This window comes from Mesocricetus auratus, unplaced genomic scaffold, assembly GCF_017639785.1.
Source record: "Mesocricetus auratus isolate SY011 unplaced genomic scaffold, BCM_Maur_2.0 Super-Scaffold_100676, whole genome shotgun sequence".
Taxonomy (NCBI): domain Eukaryota; kingdom Metazoa; phylum Chordata; class Mammalia; order Rodentia; family Cricetidae; genus Mesocricetus; species Mesocricetus auratus.
Window position 1 is genome coordinate 24,873,031 of NW_024429266.1, and position 20,121 is coordinate 24,893,151.

Below are 20,121 nucleotides of genomic sequence, written 5' to 3' on the forward strand. Positions count from 1 at the left end.
TCTGCTGGGGACGAATTACTAACGCGCTACTGTTCCTCCAGCTGCAGCCAAGTAGAATGAATTTGGGACTGTGGTCAGGAAAAGATACTTGGGGAGGAGAGCAAATATGTAGGCTGCGGAGCCAGAAAGGTACACATGAGGACCATCAGGAACAGGGAGAAAAATGCAGTCTCTCTTCAGACACAGCCAGAACTGCCAAAGCCAGAGGCGGTCCTTGCAGCTCCGCCCAGGGGCGTGGCCACGCGCTGCCCCCGGTGCAGTGGGGCGGGTCCTGCGAGACTGCTGGAGCCGCACCCTGGCAGTGCTGCGCAGCTCCAGTTTGCACCAGGAGCGTGAAGGTGATCCAGGTAAGTTGTCAGCTGCAGGAGCTTTAGTTGTGCTGGGGCACCTAACGCCGACAAGCGCACCTCCTGTATCTCAGCCACTTGGAATGGAATAGAGTCCCCAACCTCCCTTTCTTATCTGTCAATTTGGGCTCTACATTCTAAGCCCTCCTTCCGCCCTCCATCCTCTCCCTAATGGAGTGGCTTTGGAGCTTCTAGGTGAGACCCCCTACCCCTCTATCTATAACTCAGGGAGATTCTCAAGGTCAGCTCATCCTCAGTTCCTTATTTTCCTCTCTTCATTTACTCCAGCTGTGTAAAAAAAGATCCGGGGCTCACTCTTTCGGCCTTCCGTAACCCTCCTGACCTTTGCCACTGCAGCTGTAGTACTGAGACTGGAGGTCCGAGCTCTGCAGTGGGAACTGGCCATGCGGATCTGGCACAGATTTCATAAGTGTCGTGCAAGCGCCGAACTTGCCGTGGATGTGTTGTTGCTAGGATCCTTCCGGAGGGTCTCAGAGGGAATTATGTTTGTTTTCCTTTCGCCTCGCAGAAATATTTGCATTTGAAACCTGAATGTGGGTCATTTTCCTACCTCTATCCTAACAGCAAGAGACTTCTCCGGAGGGGGGGGGGGAATCTTCATTCATCTCTTCCTTGCGTGTCTGCAACTTTCTGTTCTTAATCTTGTATCCCTACGGGGAGACCCAGAACCACAGGGGTGGGGCAACTGCAGGGTGGTGGCAGGGAGTAAAAACTGTGAGTCATTATAGGTCTTGTCTTCTGCTAATTCTTTGCTTGGGAGGCACCAATATTCAAGTAGCCTGGGGTACACTTGAGTGTGGAAAAGGAAGTAGAGGAAAAGCAGAGACAGATGTTGGATGGGTAGGAAAGGAACGCTGCGGGTTGGGACTTGAGTCGGGAAAGGAGGTTACCCCAGAGAGACTATGCTGCAGGCTTAGGTGTGGTCTTGCAGAGTCTGCTGCAGATTTTACAGTAGGAACTGGAGTCAGGGCTTCTCTGGGGGAAAATCTGTAAGGCACCTGCAGCCTGCAGTTTCGGGGAAGCACCCAAGGTTATTGGTTGGGATTTATTTGGTTTTATTGGTCGTGTTTTATTTCCCTGTGTCAGTAAGGAGAGTATATTGTCTGAGTCAGGGGATCCAGAGTGTTTATTCTCACAGGAGCTAAATTTATCTAAGGAGTTAAATAAAACTTACCTCTGAAATCCAAACAAGTGCTTTCTCCCTGGGAAGTACATTCTGCTAAGCTTCTCCCTGACACAATGTTACAAAAATAGAAAATTTGTCAAGTGATTTTCTTTAACCAGTGTTACTATATATAAATGACAGTGGTACTGTGGCCAACCATAGAAACTGCACTCCTGGGGTTTCCTTAGACTAACAAAATCTTTCTGGGTGCAGAAGCCTGCACCTGGAATCTTAGCACTGGGGAGACTGAGACAGGTAATCCAAGGCCAGCCTGCGCCATTGAGATCTTGTTAAAGGACAAGGGCTGCCTTCCTCTTACTTAGATTCCCTCCTCCTGGTGTAGAGTTCTAAAGGAAACAATCTGAAAGTGAAGTCCCACAGAGGGGGGAAAAAACACAAGAAAGATATGTTTATCCAAAGAGATGCTGAAAAGCCCATGGAATGAGTGGATAGCAGATGAACAATGTCAAAAGTAGTTTAACACCTACTGATTTAGGTGATTTTTTATTTATTTAGCTGATTTTAAACCTATCATTCCCTATGTTTATACTTAAATATTCTGAATTTATATTCAGAGCACTATTGCTGGCCACAGTTGACTAAGTACCACTTAGAATTATAAATCAATATCTCTTTAGAGTATGCAGTTGTTATTTCTGCAACTGAAGTGTGTGTGTGTGTTCGAACTTACACACATGTGCATGTACATACATACATATGAAGACCTGAGGTCATCCTTGGGAGTCTTCCTTAATCACTCTTCACCTAATTTTTGATACAGGTGCTCTCACTGAATCTCACTTATTCAGCTAGCCTGACTGGCCAGAAAGCACCAGGGATCCTCCTGTCTTTGCTCCCTGAGCAATGGGATGGCCCCAGCAGGCTTTTTACATCGGTGCAGGGACCTGAATTCAGTTGCTTACATGGCAAGCACTTGAACTGACTGAGCCATGGCCTCAGCCCTTGCAACTGAATTTATTGATCTTGCTTGTGAATATCCTGTCCTCTGGAATAAGAACTTAGCTGTCATTGTCAGATATCACTATGTAAGATAAGTTCTCAGAGTCCATTTGCCTGCCTGTGGAGAGAAATGTAACAGCTAGAGCAGGAAAATCACATTGTTTTCCAAATGCATTGAGAAATTCATAGGTCCTCTTGCTGCCTTTTGAGTTCCTTCTAGACATGGTCTACTCATCAACTGGAATATGAATTCTAATACTCTGGTGCCATTGCCCACCCTTTTGTTTTAAAACAGAGTGTCCTTCATAGGCCCAGGCCTGCTTCAGATTCTCAATCCACCTGCCTCAGTGCCCTACATGCTGAGATTATAAGCATGTTCCATGATACCTGTGTTTCTCTCTCTCTCTTTTTTTTTTTTTTTGGTTTTATGAGACAGGGTTTCTCTGTATTGTTTTGGAGGCTGTCAGCCAGCCCAGCCTCGAACTCACAGAGATCCGCCTGCCTCTGCCTCCTGAGTTCTGGGATTAAAGGTGTGCGCCACCAACACTCAGCGTTTTTCTCTTTTTAAGAAAATGATGTTTTATACTTCTCCAGCTTCAGAAATGCAAATAGAGGCTGGGGCTATGGCTCAGCAGTTAAGAGCACATGCTGCTCTTCCAGGGGACCTGAGTTCTGTACCAGTGTCTGCGCCAGAGGCTTACAACCACCTGTAACTCTAGCTCCAGGAGATCTGACACCCTGTTGGCTTTTGCAGACACACATGAATGTGGTATACACTCATACATTTCTAGCCTTTTCAGACACAAGCACACACATTAAATAATAAAAACAAAATAAAGAATGACAGGGCTTTTTTAAACATAGAAAAAATTGCAAGTAATTATGCCAAAGCATGCTTTAAGTTCCAAGAGACATGAGAGTGTCAAACCAGATGAATTCTAGGTAGTTCCTTCACTTAATGGCTGGTATCTTCCCAGGGATTTAGCATCTGCTAAGAATTATAATAACTCTAAGCTATCTTTATTTTTTGTAATGGAAAATCTAAGTAGTATCGGTGTGACTCATTCAAGACTTTTTCCTCTTCTGGAAGTTATAGCTTTGTTGCCCTGTGACTTTACACTCCTGTGTAATGTCAGTTAATGGGCAGGTTTGTGGAGCTCATGATACAGTGATGAAAAGCCAGCCAGCTTCTGCACTGCCTGCCAAGCTGTATGCCAGGAGACCAAAGCAAGTGTTCTTCACTGGACTCCTCTCGGCATACTGTGTGCACTAAAATGAAAATGCTCTCTTCTGGATCTTTCTCAAGATCCCCCCCTTTTCCAATTAGAAACATCACAGTCTATAATCAGGCATGAACTTGGAGCTAATTATTAGCTCTACCTTCTTGTTAATATGTTTTATTAACAGGAGAGGGCCAAATGTTGTCAAACTTGCTCTTCAGCTTGGTTCAGAGACATTGTGACCAAGGCTGAAAGTGTAGGATCTAGAGGCACACTGCCTGGGTATGTGAGAATCCTGGTGTTGCTCTGGGGTAGCTGTATGGTTTGAAGGACATTATTTAATCTCTCCAATGCTTAATTCCCTCACCTGCAGAGTGGAGGTAGTCAGTAATACACAGTAGACAAGCTGTGAGGAGTTAAATGAGTTAATATTGAACTGCTTAGAACAGGGTTTAATTCATACTAAATAAGTGTTATAAATAAAAGACTTCTCAGCCGGGCGGTGGTGGCACACACCTTTAATCCTGGCACTCGGGAGGCAGAGGCAGGTGGATCTCTGTGAGTCCGAGACCAGCCTGGTCTACAAGAGCTAGTTCCAGGACAGTCTCCAAAGCCACAGAGAGACCCTATCTCAATAATAATAATAATAATAATAGACCAAGTAAAAGCTGCTGTGAGACTTTGAGGGAATGATGGCTTCAAGTTGAGCTAAGAATACTTTGTCATGGTCAACTTCCTGGTTGTGTTAATGTGAAAAGGCAGCCAAAATTTTGCAAGAGAACAGTATCTCAAACTGAAGTAAAAGTTGCTATTGTCCAATCTAGGTTTTATTTACTTAAGGTCAAAGAGAAGGCAGATGTTTATATCTCCAATGAATCTGTCAGTTAAAAACAGGTACTATATAACTTAGTGACTCAGGAATGATAAATTATTTGGGGCAAGTGCCTACATCCATAAATCCTGTCTTTTGCTCTACTTATGCAATGCTGATTGTGCCCTGGGGAATTTCACTGGGCAGCCAAGAGGACTTGGGTACACAGGTGAAAGAGAATGTTGCACCAGAAGTGTTTAATTGAATGTAGGCTTGCCCAGATCCCTTTCTGTATGAACAAACTATGCCCCAGTGAGATAAGGCCAGCAATGACAGAAGCAGGAATTAGAGACAGGGTTGATCAAAACCGGAGTACTAGAGTAAGGATGTTCCCAGGAGAATCAGCAGAATTCCTATAACAGAACACCCGAGCCAAAGAGCCCATAAGCCCCCATGTGTCTGCCTGACATCCTGAAATGGAGTGCATGGTGTCTGTGGCATACCTACTGTCCCCTGGCATCTGCTAACTAGCTACGCTGCACAGCTATTGCTTTGAGTGCTGTTCTGCACCATCCCTCTAAGATGTCAATGACTGGTTGCCAGAGCACCCTCACTCTCCTGGAAACCCACCATGACCTGGGGTTTTTTTGTTTTTTTGGAAACAAGATACTTTATTGAAATTTTAAAGTTATAGATAGAAATGTCACTATGTTTCAAATATAGCAAAACAAATAGATTTCTAACACATTCTCAATAGAAGCATGGATGGAAACCACCTGTAACACAATGTGTCATGGTGAAGAACTGAATGCTTCCTCCCTACATGCGGAACAGGACAATGTGACCACTTTTGCCTCTTCTATGAAACATTGTATTGGTTCTAGCAAGAGCCGGTCATCTCAAGAAGAGAATAACAGCAGCTATAAAAATCCATCCTCATTGGGAAGGAAGCAGTAGCTCTCTCTTTCTCCATAGCAGGCCCAACCCTGGTGTAAAATATCCTGAAGACTCCGAAGGCTGGGACTTTGTATATACTCAGTGCCAGGCATGTGCAGGCTTAGATCACCAGTTCTATGAAAACGTAGGTAAGACCAGAAGAGTCTCTGCTTGACTCCTTTCCCTTTGCTCCTGGAACAGAAGCAGGGTGCACTGTACTGCCCAGGACAATGAGTGCTCTTTAATGCTGCTTCTGACTTTTAAGGCATAATCTATGCAGGGTGACTTCGTAGCAAATAACTTGGACACTGGTGTCAGTCTGCCAGACTCCAGACTTGCATTCACCAGTGCTGGAGGGTTAGGCAAACAATGAAGATCCTCTTTGCCTCAGTTTCCTCCTGTGTACAATGAAAATGGTGACGATTGCCACTGCCACATAGGATGATTGTGAGGGTGAAGAGGGTTAATTTATATAAAGTCTCTACCTGACATGCTCTCGGTCCTGTAGTTAGATAGATATTCAATGTATATTGGTGAAATAATTTCCCATTTTACTATTTTTGCCAGAAAGAATGTAAAATTCCATGAGAAGTTTATTGGAGATCCTACTAAGCCCTTAAATATGTCTTTCACTTAGCTTATGGTATTTAGAATTGGAGGAACAGCGATTCCTAGTGTGAGCAGCAGCAGTTTCCCAAAGGTCCTCCTGTAGCACAGTGACCATCACTCTTGCAGTGTACAAAGCCTTAAATGCCAGCTCTGTTGGCATCTGGTGATTGTGACTGTGTAGAGAGATCCAGGAAGGCAGAGGCTGTCACAGGTCAGGCGCGCTAGGTAAAGTCCTAGGAAAAAAGAAAAAAGAACCCTCTTGCGCACTTGTTTAGGTAGTGTTGAGCCAAATGTTAAACATGAAAAGACACACTAGTCCTGTGGTATGTGCAAGCTCATGGTCCAGAGATGCTGCAGGAAAAGGGGGTTCCAGGAGGGTCCAGTAGAAAGCTTTGTATAGATCACCAAGACTGGACTATGCTTCAGAGTGTGGCTCAGGCACAGTCATCATGTCCTACAACTTCGTTTTACCCTTAAAACAGTATTTTAAACTTTCATTTGTTTATTCTCATGTTTGTGGGTATTTCACCTGCATTATGCCTGTACATGATGTTGGTGCTTGGAGCCTGTGGAAGCCAGAAGAAGGTGTTGAATCCCCTGGAACTGGAATTACAGACAGTTGCACAACTGCCATGTGTGTGCTGGGAATTAAACTCAGGTACTTTAGAAAAGCGGCCAGTGGTCTTAATCACCAAGCTGTCTCTCCATCCCCCCTAAGCAACAGTTTTTTAAATGTGATCAACACACTTGGGAACTTTTGGAAATTGTATTCACAGGCCCCACTGGAGCCTATTGAGTCAGGAACTCTGGGAGGGTCATGTCTTAACACACCCTCCAGGTGAAGAGTGAGAACCGCAGCTGCACTCAAACGAGTTTCCAGATTCGTGCAAGTGGATATTAAAAACACAAATAGGAGGCTTGTGTCTTGTATTCTCTGTGTTCAGGTATGTGTTACGGTGCCCAGTTAGTCTGTGGGAAACACAGGGACAAGCAAGCATTCATTGCAGAGCTTCTGTGTCCAACCATGAAGATCAGGTCCAGGACAAAGTTCTCAAATGTAAAAACCTTATCTTGGTGGGTCCATAAAAGAGCTGCAAGTATGCGATCAGCTAGATATGTGTGGCCCACGTGAGTGTTCACACCAGAGGGGGCTTGTGTATCAGTTATCTGCTCCCCCGGCCAGACTTTGTAAGCCTTCTGCTGGCTCTGGATTCCTAACAACCCAGGGTGTGGCTGTGGCTGCCTGGGTGTGGACTCTGAACCGCCTTCCCCTTCTTGATGCACCCTGACATCAGTGCCAGGCATGTGCAGGCTTAGATCACCAGTGCTACCCTCTAAGTGGCCACCCTCTAAGGACTGAGAACATCCATCCATCCCTTTTCCCTAGAGTCTCAGAAAATAAGAATTTAGCTGATGATAAAGTGACTTTGCACCTTGACTGAATTAGGCTGATCCTTTCCTGAAAGCCTATCCATGTTTACTCCTTAGATCCGAGTATTTAGGAGCTATGGTGCTAACTTCTATGTTTTAGATTCTTCCTTCTATGTAATTCGTAATCCAGTTTCTTCCATGGTTTCAGGAGATGCTTTGGAAGGAAGAGAAGAAGAAGCAAATAGTTTAGGTGAATACTTTTATTACCAGTACCGTCTAAGATGATGAGCAATGTCTCTTTGTATTGGGGTGGGGGCTTTCCTGAGAGCCACCTGAAGTCACTTGTGCCATTTGCTCTGTAAGCACTCGCACACACCATGAGCTGTCCTTGCTGTGAGGAGTGCCAAACCACATGGCCCCTCACACGGACCCCAGGGCTACTCTCGTTGTCTTCTCTGAGTGCAGATCTGGCATGCACAGTAGGACTCCACACGTGGCGGGAGTGTGGGGAAGTGTTGGAAGGGCTCTTCCGCCGGCGGGAAGGCAGCATGCAGGCCTTTGTTCCTGCATCTGTCCACAAGTGTCAAAAGCCCCTGCAGAAGAGCCCCTAAGAGGGCGCACCACCGTAGATCACCTGGTCTCTGCAAACCTGCCACTCTAGTATCAAACACCCCCTCCCCAAACTTCGGGTGAATTCTCTGCCTTTTCCATTGAGTCATTTCACCAGCATCTTTCTTTTTTCTTTTTCGTATGTTTTAAATCAAAGCAGAATTATATCATTTCTTGCCCTTTCCTCCCTCTAGCCCCTCCTAGCTACTCTTCCTCCAGTTGGTAGCCTCTTTGGCTTTATTACTGTAATATACATGTGTGTGAATGTATGCATACACATACATACATTCATATATACATATATATAATCTGCTGTATTTATTGTGTGTATATGGTTTCAGAGCTGACCACTTTGCATTCAGCAACCAGGAAGGGGCTCATCCCAAGGAAAGACTAATGCTCCATCTTGCAGCAGCCATTAGTGGCCTGAAGTTCTTTGCCTAGAGGTGGGGCCCTGTGAAAGTTTCTCCCTTCCATGAAAACATATCCATTGATATTGTCACTCAGCCATTTCTAGGAGAGACTTTTCCATAGCAGACTTCCTGGTAATCTGGCTTTACCATCTTTCTACCCCCTGTTTCCATGATGTTCCTAGAGCCATAGATGCAGGAGCTTCTATATAAATATCAGTTGAGGCTGGACTCCCCCATAGTCTCTGCACCGTGTCCAGCTGTGGTTTTCTATGGTGGTCTCCATTTTCTGTAAAGAGTGTCCATACTTCAATGTGGGCATAAGAGTATAAGACTTAGAATGTAGTAAGAATTATGTTGGTCTAGCAAAATGTCAGTAGTGGATTATTTTCCAAGATGATCTCATTAGCCTGGATAGTTGGCTAGGTTTCCAGTACCAGGCATAATTTCCTCCTATTGAATGGGCCTTAAGTCCAGTTTGCCACCACGCTGGGAGTGACACTGACTACACCTTTATGTATATCTCACCATGCTGATTGTTGTGGTTCAAAGGATAGGACTGTTTAATTACTTCCTGCCCTTGGCAACTTAGATAGTATTTTCTGGAACCATGAAAACTAGAGTTCAGGAAAGAGGCTTTGAGGTCAGATCCAACCTTGAATCATCCAAGTCCTGTGTCCTAGGTGTCACCAGCACCTCTTGACCCCTGGCTCTTGCTTGGTTCATACTTGGTTCATACCCAGGTTCATGAAGTGAAGAGAGTGACTCTCACCAAGTGTGCCTGCAAGAAGACTACGTTTCTGTTCTGAAGGAGGAGCCTAGTGGCCATGTCAATTTCTAGTTATAGATTACAGAACAGTTGTGTTGGGAATGGTCCTTACCTGTGGTAGACATCTGCCCAAAAGGCACTGTCTTGCCACCTGGCTGCTCTTAGATAAATCAGGCAAACAGGGATCAGTGACTAAGCCCATTCTGATAATTTGAAATCTGAAGTCTAAAACCTGACCTGGTCCTAGATCTGCCCTTGTACGCTTGAGCTGCTGGACTTGCAAACCGAGCTAAAGTGGCTATGCTTCTTTCACGGTGCTACAAAGGCAGCGCTGCCAGCCTTAGAGGCAACTTCATTCTCAGTGCCTGTTTGGCCCAGTGGTTTAACTCCAAGCATGTCAAGTAGACTCAGTCGCTTTTATTTTTCAAGAAGTTGTTCAGAATTCACACTGTATTTTTGCTATACAATTATTATCATAGCTTCTAACTTGTGTTAACTTTTAAAACTTGAGAAGGAAGGAGAAGCTTGGAGAGTATTCCAGGCCCCCTCATTCTCTGAAGCTGGGTAGCTGGGGCTGCTGACCCAGAGGCACCTTATACTGAGTCATGGAGACAGTCTGACCCCTATGAAGGACAAATGGGCAGGACAGGGTAAAGATCATAGGAGGGGAAGCTAGTGAAAATTTCTGTGTGCTGTGACAGGGGAGGAGACTGGTCTGAGGGGCTTGAAGCTCAAATGTTTCCTTTCTAAGATAGGAGAACCTTAAATTTATTTTTATGTGCATGAGTGTTTTGTCTGCATGTATGTCTGTGAGGTGCATGAATGCAGTGCCCTTGGATGCTAGACAGAAGTAGCCATTGGATTTCCTGGGACTGGAGTTATATACGGTTATGAACCACCCTGTGGATACTGGGAATCAAACCTGGAATAACATCCAATGCTGTCAACTGCTGAGCCACCTCTCTAGTCCAGAGAAACTTACTTTTTAAAGATACAAACAACTTGCTCACCCCCAAGTTCCATATTGAAAAGGACATTGTGGCTCCACTGACCAATGAAAAGACATTGTTCAGCTCTCAATTTGCAAGCAGGACTGAAAGAGGCCATTGGAGCCAGATGAATCTGATTTGAATTCCACCCATAATCCTTGCTGCTTTGCAGTCTGGTGCAGCACTTAAGTTCCAGGTGTTCCTCTGATGGTAGGGGTACTGGAATCATGTACTTTTTAAAGATGACTAGAAACATTCTGCAACAGGGCAACACCCTGAGCTGCCTGCTGGGGAGATAAAAGCTAAACATTCATCAGAGACAGGCTTTGCTTATTTTGGTGGGTGTGTAGATGTGCAGGGTGGGTGTGTTTGCATACACATGCATGTGGAAGCCATAAGACGACTTGGGTGGCTCTTGTTCCTCAGGAGGAAGCCATCTTGATTTTTGAGACAGGGTCTCTCACTGACACCCAGCGCTCAGCAGTCAGGCTACACTGGCTGTCTAACATGCTCCAGGAATCTCCATGTCTCCACAGCAGTAGGATCCCAAGACTGTGCCACTTTGCCTTTTTACATGGATGCTAGGAATTGGACTCAGGTCCCCATGGTTGCTCAGCAAGCATCTTACCAACTAAAACTTCTCCCCGGCCCTTAAAGGTATAGCACAGATTAGCCTTGAACTTACGATCCTCCTGCCTCATCCTTTTAAGCATTTGCTTACCACTGTGTGCTTTCACAATGAGCAAGAGATGGGCACTTTGTTTTTTTTTTTTTTCTCAAAACAGGATTTCTCTGTGTAACAGCCCTGGCTGTCCTAGAACTTGCTTTGTAGACCAGGCTAACCTTGAACTCATAGAGATCCACCTGCCTTTGTTTCCTGAGTGTTGGGATTACAGGCATGTGCCACCACAACCCAGTGAGATGGTCATTTTTAAGCTGAAGAGATCACACAGGAGCTCCTGGCTTGGGCAGCCTTGCATGTGCTAATGAGTTACTTCAACATATTCTAATGTTGCATTTGCCCTTTCTGCCTACATGCTCTGACCCCTTCCATCTAATGTTCAAAGCTAACAGAGGTTAACGGGCAGCCCAGTGGGCCATGAGATACTTATGGCATCTTCCACCTGCTAAGCATTGTTCTCTCTGATGCCCAGACTAAGTCTGTCCTTTGAAACAAGAGTTTTAATGCTGAACCCTGGAAGAAGAGCCAGGATTAGCTTTTTCTCAAAGCAGTTTATAATAACAGCTCCTGCGTGGTCAGAAAAATTCAGACTTGTATCTTGAAACCACATAGCTACCACCCCCTCTATAGATAACATTTGTTCATCTTGTGTTGCCAGCTTCTTATGCATTTCAAAATAAGTTTCAGACATCACAACTCTTGAGGGGCTTGTGTTGAAGTGGTGATTTTATGGGCAGCCTGGGTTCTCAGGAACCTGCCAGACTGTCTTGTCCACACCATTAACTCAGGAGCCATGCTTTGATGCCAAAATACCAAGTAGGGTTTCTGCAAGCATTTTGGATGGACCAAATGGGACAGGTATTCTGGCACTTGGGAGTCACAGAATACTGAGTGTTACACAGCTCAGATGGAAATGTATCCTGGAGCTCAGGAGCCAAGGACTACCACAGGCCTCAGTAAGCGCAGCAGCTTACAGCCCTGCCTCGGGGAAAGGCTTCCCCAGTGTATCTGCCAGCAGGAGAGGGTCTTCTAGCTGGGGATGTTTGCCCAGTTTTGCTCAGGCAGGAGGAGGTTTCCCTGGCAAAGTTGCTACACTTCAGCTCTGCTCCCAGGAGTGGAAAGTGGAGTGCAACAACTCCGCTCTGCCAGGGGAAGGTTTCCCAGGCAAAAGTGTTACAGCCCTGCTTGCTCTGCTCTGCCCAGGGTCGTCTCTGCTCCACTGCCACAAAAGAAGATCATCACCCAAAGCTGGGAGAAGGATTCATTGGAAGGAAGCAGCTGGATCAGCCAAGCTGAACATACACAGGGTTTATATAGGGATTCTTGGGGGCAGGAGAAGTTTTTCCAGGGTAGGGATTGGTCTGATTTCAATGCTGAGCTCAAATTGGCTAGAGCTCCTGTTCAAGGATTGGTTAGTTTTCTGTACAGGATTAGGGTCAGATTTGGCTCTGGTTTCAGGGCCAAAGTGTGTTTCTTTCTCTGGTCTTTTTTAGCCTTTTGGCTCCAATTTTAGGGCCAGGGTGCATTTCTTTCACTGACTCTGATTCCAGGGACAAAGAGTATTTGTTTGGCACTAGTTTCAGGGTCAGGGTACATTTCTTTGGTTCTGGTTGCAAGGCCAAAGTGTGTTTCTTTGGCTCTGCTCAGGGTGTGTTTCTTTGACTGGTCCCTTTTCCCTATAGTTTCTCCATTCTGGCTTCTAAAATTGTGCCAGCATGCGGCCAGGATCAAGGTGGAAGAGTGGTCACAAGGTCCTGACCTCACAGTAGTGCTCTCCAGAAGCCATTGTTGTAGACAGCACTTTGTTAAAGGATGTCATGTTAAATACTCTCAAATGCAAATTTTAGTGGCATACTACAATGACTCCAATACTACAGGTAAAATTTGTAAATGGCTGTTGAGTCCAAGAGAATATATAGCTAGTTATAGTAGCACACACCTGTAATCTCAATACTTAGGAGGCTGAAGCAGGAGGATTGCTGTGAGTTTGAGGCCACTGTGGGTTATATCTTGAGTACCAGGCCAACTTGAGCTACACAGACCCAACAACTGAAATTAACCTTTAATGCCAGCACTCGGGACCCAGAGGCAGGCGGATCTCTGTGAGTTTGAGGCCAGCCTGGTCTACAGAGCTAGTTCCAGGACAGCCTGCAAAACAATACAGAGAAACCCTGTCTTGAAAAAAACCTGAAATTAAGGAGCCCATGAGCTGGCTCAGCAGGTAAAGGTGCCAGCTGATGCCTGGAGTTGAACCCCCAGGGCCCACATGGTGGTAGGAGAGGACAGACTCCCGCAAGGCATTCTCTAGCCGCCATGTTCTCACTGTGTGTATACACAGGAAAGTAAATAGTAAAGGTGGAGTAGAATCTGTTGTGAGGACTGAAAGGAGAAGATAGAGAGGGGGAAAGGAAGGCGAGAGAAGGGAGAAAGAAAGGACCTGTATGATTTTGTACTTTTCTGAGGCTATTCTCTCTACTGGAGTAATCTTTAATTCTGTCATCTAATGCACAGTGGCATTTCTGATGGCCTCTTACAAACACCTTTTTTTTTTAATTAGGTAGAGCACGTATGTGTCATAGGCATGTATGGTGTATACATTTGTGGCGTCCGTGTGATATATACGCGTGTGCACGTGTGTGTACAGATGTTCTCACCCACACGTGCTCAGATAGAGACCAGGGGTTGATTTAGGGTATTCGTCCTCTCTCACGCGGTGCCTTATTTTTCAGGCATGTTCTGTCACTCACACTGAGCTCCAGGGACACGCCCCAGCACAGGGTTAGGGGATGCAAGGGTCCACACTCAGGTCCTCTTTTTGGTCTGTATGCATCTGCTGGTGATAAGGCCTTGTACCACACGATGCCCATGGTGTTGGGTTAGTTTCCCACTGTGGTGTCCTTTCTTCTGCAGAGCCACGATGACTGTCCTCTCTAAGGAATACGGGTTCGTGCTACTCACTGGCGCTGCCAGCTTTGTCATGGTGCTCCACCTAGCCCTCAACGTGAACAAAGCCCGCAAGAAGTACAAGGTGGAGGTAAGCGGGGGTTGCAGGCCCCGGTGCATGTGTGGACTTCCTGAGGCACAGGCTTATCCAAAGGCCAGTTTCCAGTCCTGGAAGGAGAGCTGAGTTGTTTCTGGATAGTGCCCGTCAGAATTCTGTTCGTGAGAAGCAGGAAACACTAGGACTGCTGGAATATAGTTTACATCTTGCTGGACTTTGGCCCCTCTGTAGAAAGACCAGGCCTAATGGGATCAAAAGTCCATTTTTACCTGGAGTTAATTGCTAGTGGCAGTGTTATTTTCTAAAAAGGATGAAGTTAGCAGTATTGTTTCCTAGTTTGCCACTTCACAAGCAATATCCTAAGTTGATTTTCCTGTTTCCCAAGTCACGAAGAGATGCTAGGCTTAGCCTGGATTTAGCTGGTAGTTGTAGAAAGGAAGTCTGTTAAATACTTCCTTTAGTTCTGGCTGAACTAGAAGGGGAGGTTCTAAAGCCATCCCTGGTGAGCAATTAGATGTCTGTTTGCATTTAGCATCTTGTTATTAGACTCCCTTGTGGAGGTTCTTTCCGAGGATTCATATCTGGCTGCCTCTCTTTTTATTCTAATGGGCACTTGCAATAGCAGTCTCACACACTCAATTATCTGTTCCCTATTAAGGGGAACCTTAAAGGGATGTGGTGTGTGATGACTCTTGGGAACCAGCCATTTCTCTGTGGTGTCTCAGTATTGCATCTGCAGTCCACCACTGCTTCATGGCATCAATGAGAAACACTGACTAGGCAGAAGCCACTCCCATCTCTTTTGCGACCACAGTATATAGTCACAGGTTCTTACTAGCTCTGACGGCTGAAAACGCCAAACCTGCTTCTGAGAACTGAAAACCTTGTCACTACGAAGAGACTGAAGCAGATGCCAAGTGCTCGTGCATCACAAGTACAGTGGAAGATGCTCTGCAATGTCTCAGTTTCAGTGCTAGTTGCTTCTCAACACTTACACTCTGCTTGGCCTTTGCTTTAACAGTACCCGGCCATGTACAGCACAGATCCTGAGAACGGGCATATCTTCAACTGCATCCAGCGAGCCCACCAGAACACGTGAGTGTCACACTGCCAGGCGGCAAAGATGTCCATCGCTTCAGCCCCGAGTCTCTGAATTTGCTGAGGGATAGCATGGCAATCATGGGTACCTCATTAAAAGTATGATTGAAACATTATTGGGGCGGGTGCAGAAGCTCAGAAAAGTAAGGCACTTCTTTGCCAAACCTGATCATCTAAATTTGCTCACCAGAATGTCCCCACATGGTGGAAGGAGAGAACCAAACCTAGCTTACATATGTGAGCCATGGCTTTGGTACATACACATTCTCACGCACAAATAAACACTTTTTTAAAAATTACTGTGTGAGCAGATTGAATACTAAGACCAACTAAGGTTGTTTAGAATGGAAAAACTCCTGACCCTTTAACACCAGCACTTGGGAGGCAGAGTCAGGCAGACCTCTGAGTTTGAGGCCAGCCTGGTCTACAGAGTAAGTTTCAGGTCAGCCACGCTACAAGAGAAACCCTGTCTTGGGAAAAATAAAAATAAGCAGAGAGTGATGAAGGCCCTGCTGTTGCTTAGCTCCTTTCTCTGCTTACACAGTTCTGGTTCCAGCCAGAGAATGGTGCTGCCCACAGTGAGCAATTCTTCCCAGCTCAGTTAACACAATAATCTTCCATGGGCCATCTCCCGGGTGATTCTAGATTCTGTTGACAATTAACAGCAGACATCACAATGTCTTTAATGTGACCCTCTGCAGTGTCTGCAGGTCCCATCTAACTGATTATAGTCGTTACTTTTCATTGTGAGCAAACACACACACACACACACACACACACCAGAGAACTGAGTAGGTTCATAATTTAAAAAAGAAAAACATAGTCCATGATGGAAGGTTTAATGGCAAGACTGTTATTGGTGATGGAGTAGACTTGCACTGGTCACAAAGGCACACAGGACGGAGAGTCCTCCACTGGGCTATAACCCTCAAAGCCCACCCTCAGTGGCCTACACCTGCCAGTCAGACCTCTGTCTAGAAATGTCCCACAGCCTCTAGAAGTGGTACCACCTCATGGGATAAGGTGTTGAAACACATGAGCTTGTAGGACGTTTCAGAGTATGCTTCCATTAGGAGACCTACGCCAATTCAAGGCCTTCCTGTGAGTTTGTAGGATGTGAAGTTCTTTGACTCACTCCTATCCAGAGCAAAAGTGGGTGGGTACTGGCAGCCAGTCTTCTCCAGTGTGTTTGTACTCTCAAGCTTTCCAACCTGCCAGCATGAATACAAAGTCCCTCAGTTCTGTATAGACATCCATCCAACAGACACTTTTTTAAAAGTTACTTTCTGTGCATTCCAGGTTGGAAATGTATCCTCCCTTCCTATTTTTCCTAACCGTGGGAGGTGTCTACCACCCGGTAAGTTTCTCCTGGGGCTGTTTGTCCATTTAGATACAGTTCACTGAGCTACAAATGAACATTGATAGGAGCCTCTGTCAAGGCACCATGTATTTCTTTAATGATTTTGCTACAAAATGTGTGAAAGTAGGCAGCATTCCGCTTAATCTTTGCAGAGTGGGGGAAAGCCTCATAGATACTGTTTAACTTTCATGGGATCCGTTAAGCCATAGAAGAATGGAACTTTGATGCTAGGTCTATCTAATTCTAAAAGGTTCATGTCCACAGGGACTGTTTTTACTCTCCTCATTCATTCATCTGTACAAAAACAAACATCTACCCACACCCAAGATTATAGCAGTGAACAAGATAGGCAGACACCTAGATTCATAGACCCTCCCTTTAATTGGTGTCATAGAGAACATCCTAAGTCAATTATTTGGTATGTTAACAGGTGTTAAGGTCTCAGTAGCAAACAAAGGGAGGTGAGAGGGTTTTGAATAGTGTGGTCAGGGCTCTTACTAAGAAGGCGATAGTTAAGCAAAGCTCACAAGAGGTGAGGAAGGAGAGCTGTGGTTGTCTGCAGCAGCTGGCACTGAGAAGGCCCTGGAGTCATGACAGCTACAAGAGACGTTTGCTCATTACCTGAGGTCACGGCAGTGAACGGGACTGTCTAGCATCTGTACAACAGAAGACAGCACCAAACCATTGTTCCAAACTTGCCAGTAATTGCTCAGCACTGTAGTGAAGAATGGCCTTCCAGAGACCAAGCTTACACAGAGAGCAACTGGGGCTTTGTCTACAGTTCTTCATCCTGCTGATACTTCTTATCCAAAATCAACTCAAACAAACCAAATCCTGCCATAGCAATCAACACCACTGACAGCACCACCAAAGTGGAAAGGGACGCGGGAGGGTCACCTGCTCACCCTACCCCAACCTCTTCCCTCTTCCTCTTTCTGACCAGATGGGTTCCTGGTCATGAAACAAAGGAAAGGTTTTTCTCATCATACACAGGTTTACTCTCTCCTGTCAAGGGTGTTGGCAATGGGGAGGCTTTTTCCTCGCAGAGTACACATACTCGGGGTTCACTACACATTCTCTCACCTCTTCTTGTTGAGCCCCACCCCTAAGGCATTGAGCCGCTTCCAGCAGGTGTTGTCACTGGATTCAGTGCAGCCCCAGCATCCCATTTCAGACATCAGTGTTTCCTCTCCTGACTCACCCTGGAACCCTGAGGTCTGCCTGCCCTTGACCTGAGCTCCAGCACCAGTTCCCCCAGTTGCCCAGAGCAAGAACGTCCACCCATCAGGAAAGCTAGTTCTCACCACTCAGTTGAGCATGCAATTATAGACAACCACCGGTCTTGACTTTTCCTGATCTAAACAAGTAACCCCATTCTTTTCTTAGTGGGAAATACATTACCAAATGCATGAAATTACTGTTGGCCAACACAAACGTAGTCAGCTCTAGGCATTAATCAAGCTCTATTGCCTCAGTGCAAACACTGAACTGTTATTTTATCTTAGCGCATAGCTTCTGGCCTGGGCCTGGCCTGGATTGTTGGGCGAGTTCTCTACGCTTATGGCTACTACACAGGAGGTAAGTACATGTTGACATCTACCAAGAAAGCACATTTTACATTTATCTTTTATGGATTATGTACCCACATGCACGTGCCCACAGAGGGCAGAGAGCACGTTAGAGCCCCTGGAGCTGGAGTCACAGGTGGTTGTGAGCCACCTGCCATGGGTGCTAATGACAGGTCCTCAGCAAGAGCAGCAAGTGCTCCTAATCCAAACCAATTTTAAATTTGAAGTTACTGTTACTCTTAGCAGAGCATTAAAAGGGATGGGGATAAGGCTGGAGAGGTGACTCAACTGTAAAGAGGACTAACTGCTTGTTTTCAGGACCCAGGTTTGATTCCCAGCACCCACATGGTGGCTGACAACAGTCTGCAACACCAGTTCCAGGGAATCCGTGCAAGTGGCACACAGACACACATGCAGACAAAATACCCGTGTGTATCAAATATGATAAAATGTTAAATGAGGAAGTGGCTTAATAATTAAGATGAAAGGGCTGTTCTCTTTGCCCTTCCTGCCCTTAGAATAATAACAAACCCCTGAGAATTTTCTGTGTGCCAGTTGCTCTTCTGAGAGCTTTATGCATGCTGTGCAGCCTTGCAGCAGCTCTGTGTACAGCCAACAGCCTGTCTCATAGATGAGGAAACAGGCACAGAGATACTGAGCTGCGAACCATAACCCCTAGGGGGTTTAACGGCAGAACCTGACCACCGCTGGAATAAGTGAGTAGTCTGGAAAAGGCTGTGCTTTGTTCTGGAAGGAAACACTCCTCATGGTCCTAAGACAAAACTTCTTTACTTACAGAGTTCTCCAAGGTCTAGGCAATGCTATTGTAGAATTACTTTGCACATAGTTTCTAGCATACTGATGGCCCTAGAGTTAGTCAACCTCCCAAGAACAGGTGGTTGAGCTTACAGAATGGCTTCTGGTTACTTCTGCTCTCTTGTTTTTCAGATCCTAGCAAGCGGTCTCGAGGATCCGTGGGGTCTATTGCCCTCCTTGCCTTGATGGGCACAACTGTGTGCTCTGCTTTCCAGCATCTCGGCTGGGTTAGGCCTGGCTTGGGCAAGGGGCCCAAATCCTGCCACTGAGGAATGGTAGGCCTTTCAAGTCTCATTCACTTTGAATGACTTTATTTCCAGTTCCACTGTTGTTTTTTTTTAATATAATAAAAACTTACCTGGCATCAGCCTCATAACTAAACATCCTGACTCTACAGTTCCTTTTGAATCTCTTCCTTAAATAGTTAAGCCATTTCTACTAAATGAGAGTAAAGCTGTGAGTACCTCTCCCTCCTCACATCACCTGTGAAGCTGAGAAAAAGTGTGGTTATGGTGATGTGTTCATAATGAAAAATGAAGTCTTAGCTCTAGTTCAAATGTGTGCCATGAGTTCTAATTAATCTTGATAATAAAAACCTGGAGTCAGATATTTGAGGGGGTAAAAGCTGAAAGAGCAGAGCAGAGCAGTCAGCTACTAGAGCTCATACCTCTGTGAAACCCTCAGACTGAAAAGAGACAGAGCCCCTGTCTCCTCCCACCTTATAGTCCTCTCTCTGCCCAGTCATATCACTTCCTGTCGGCCTGTCCAGACCTCCAGACCTCTATGGTTAAATAGTGGCTAGCTCCACCCTTTGATCTTCAGGCAAGCTTTATTTGTTAGAGTACAACCAAGATATCACCACACAACTATAGTATTGCCTGATGCTAATAATTAACAGTATGGACTTGAAAAATCTATTAAAGATTGCTTATTTTTGTTTAAAAGGTTAAGTAATAGGGATCCAGTCAGATGGCTTGCCACGAAGCCTAGTGGCCTGAGTTCAAGCCCTGAGAACCACATGTTACATGACTCCTACAAGTTGTCCTCTGACCTCTGCATGTGCACTGTTGCACATGTATGTACACATTCACACAAATAAACATACCTCTAAAATCCTTGCATTTTGCACCCTACTGAACTGTGCAACTTCAGAGATGGAAACACTGAAGAGCGGCTTAGTTTTGCCTAGATGGCTGTGACATACTTGGGGATTACATCAGAAGACACTCGCAGCTCAGGTCATGAGAATTTGTCACCAGTATCCTGGAAAAAAAAAAAAGAAAATGGGCCTCTCCCCCTACATGAAGCTTTAAATTTGCCTTTATTTTAGCATGGAGTGTTTATGAAATGATAGTGATGGGATGGAAAGTTTAGATTTG

At 45.5% G+C, this 20,121-nt stretch overlaps 1 protein-coding gene across 1 annotated transcript; it reads left to right on the forward strand.

Annotated features, from left to right (window-relative positions):
- Positions 1-204: 204 nt before the first annotated feature.
- Positions 205-19,123, forward strand: Mgst3 (microsomal glutathione S-transferase 3). Its single transcript, XM_005071413.4, has 6 exons — positions 205-347; positions 13,810-13,933; positions 14,922-14,995; positions 16,298-16,355; positions 17,864-17,936; positions 18,875-19,123. The coding sequence occupies exons 2-6, from the start codon at positions 13,817-13,819 to the stop codon at positions 19,009-19,011; spliced, it is 459 nt and encodes a 152-aa protein (XP_005071470.1). The 5' UTR covers positions 205-347; positions 13,810-13,816; the 3' UTR covers positions 19,012-19,123.
- Positions 19,124-20,121: the final 998 nt, after the last annotated feature.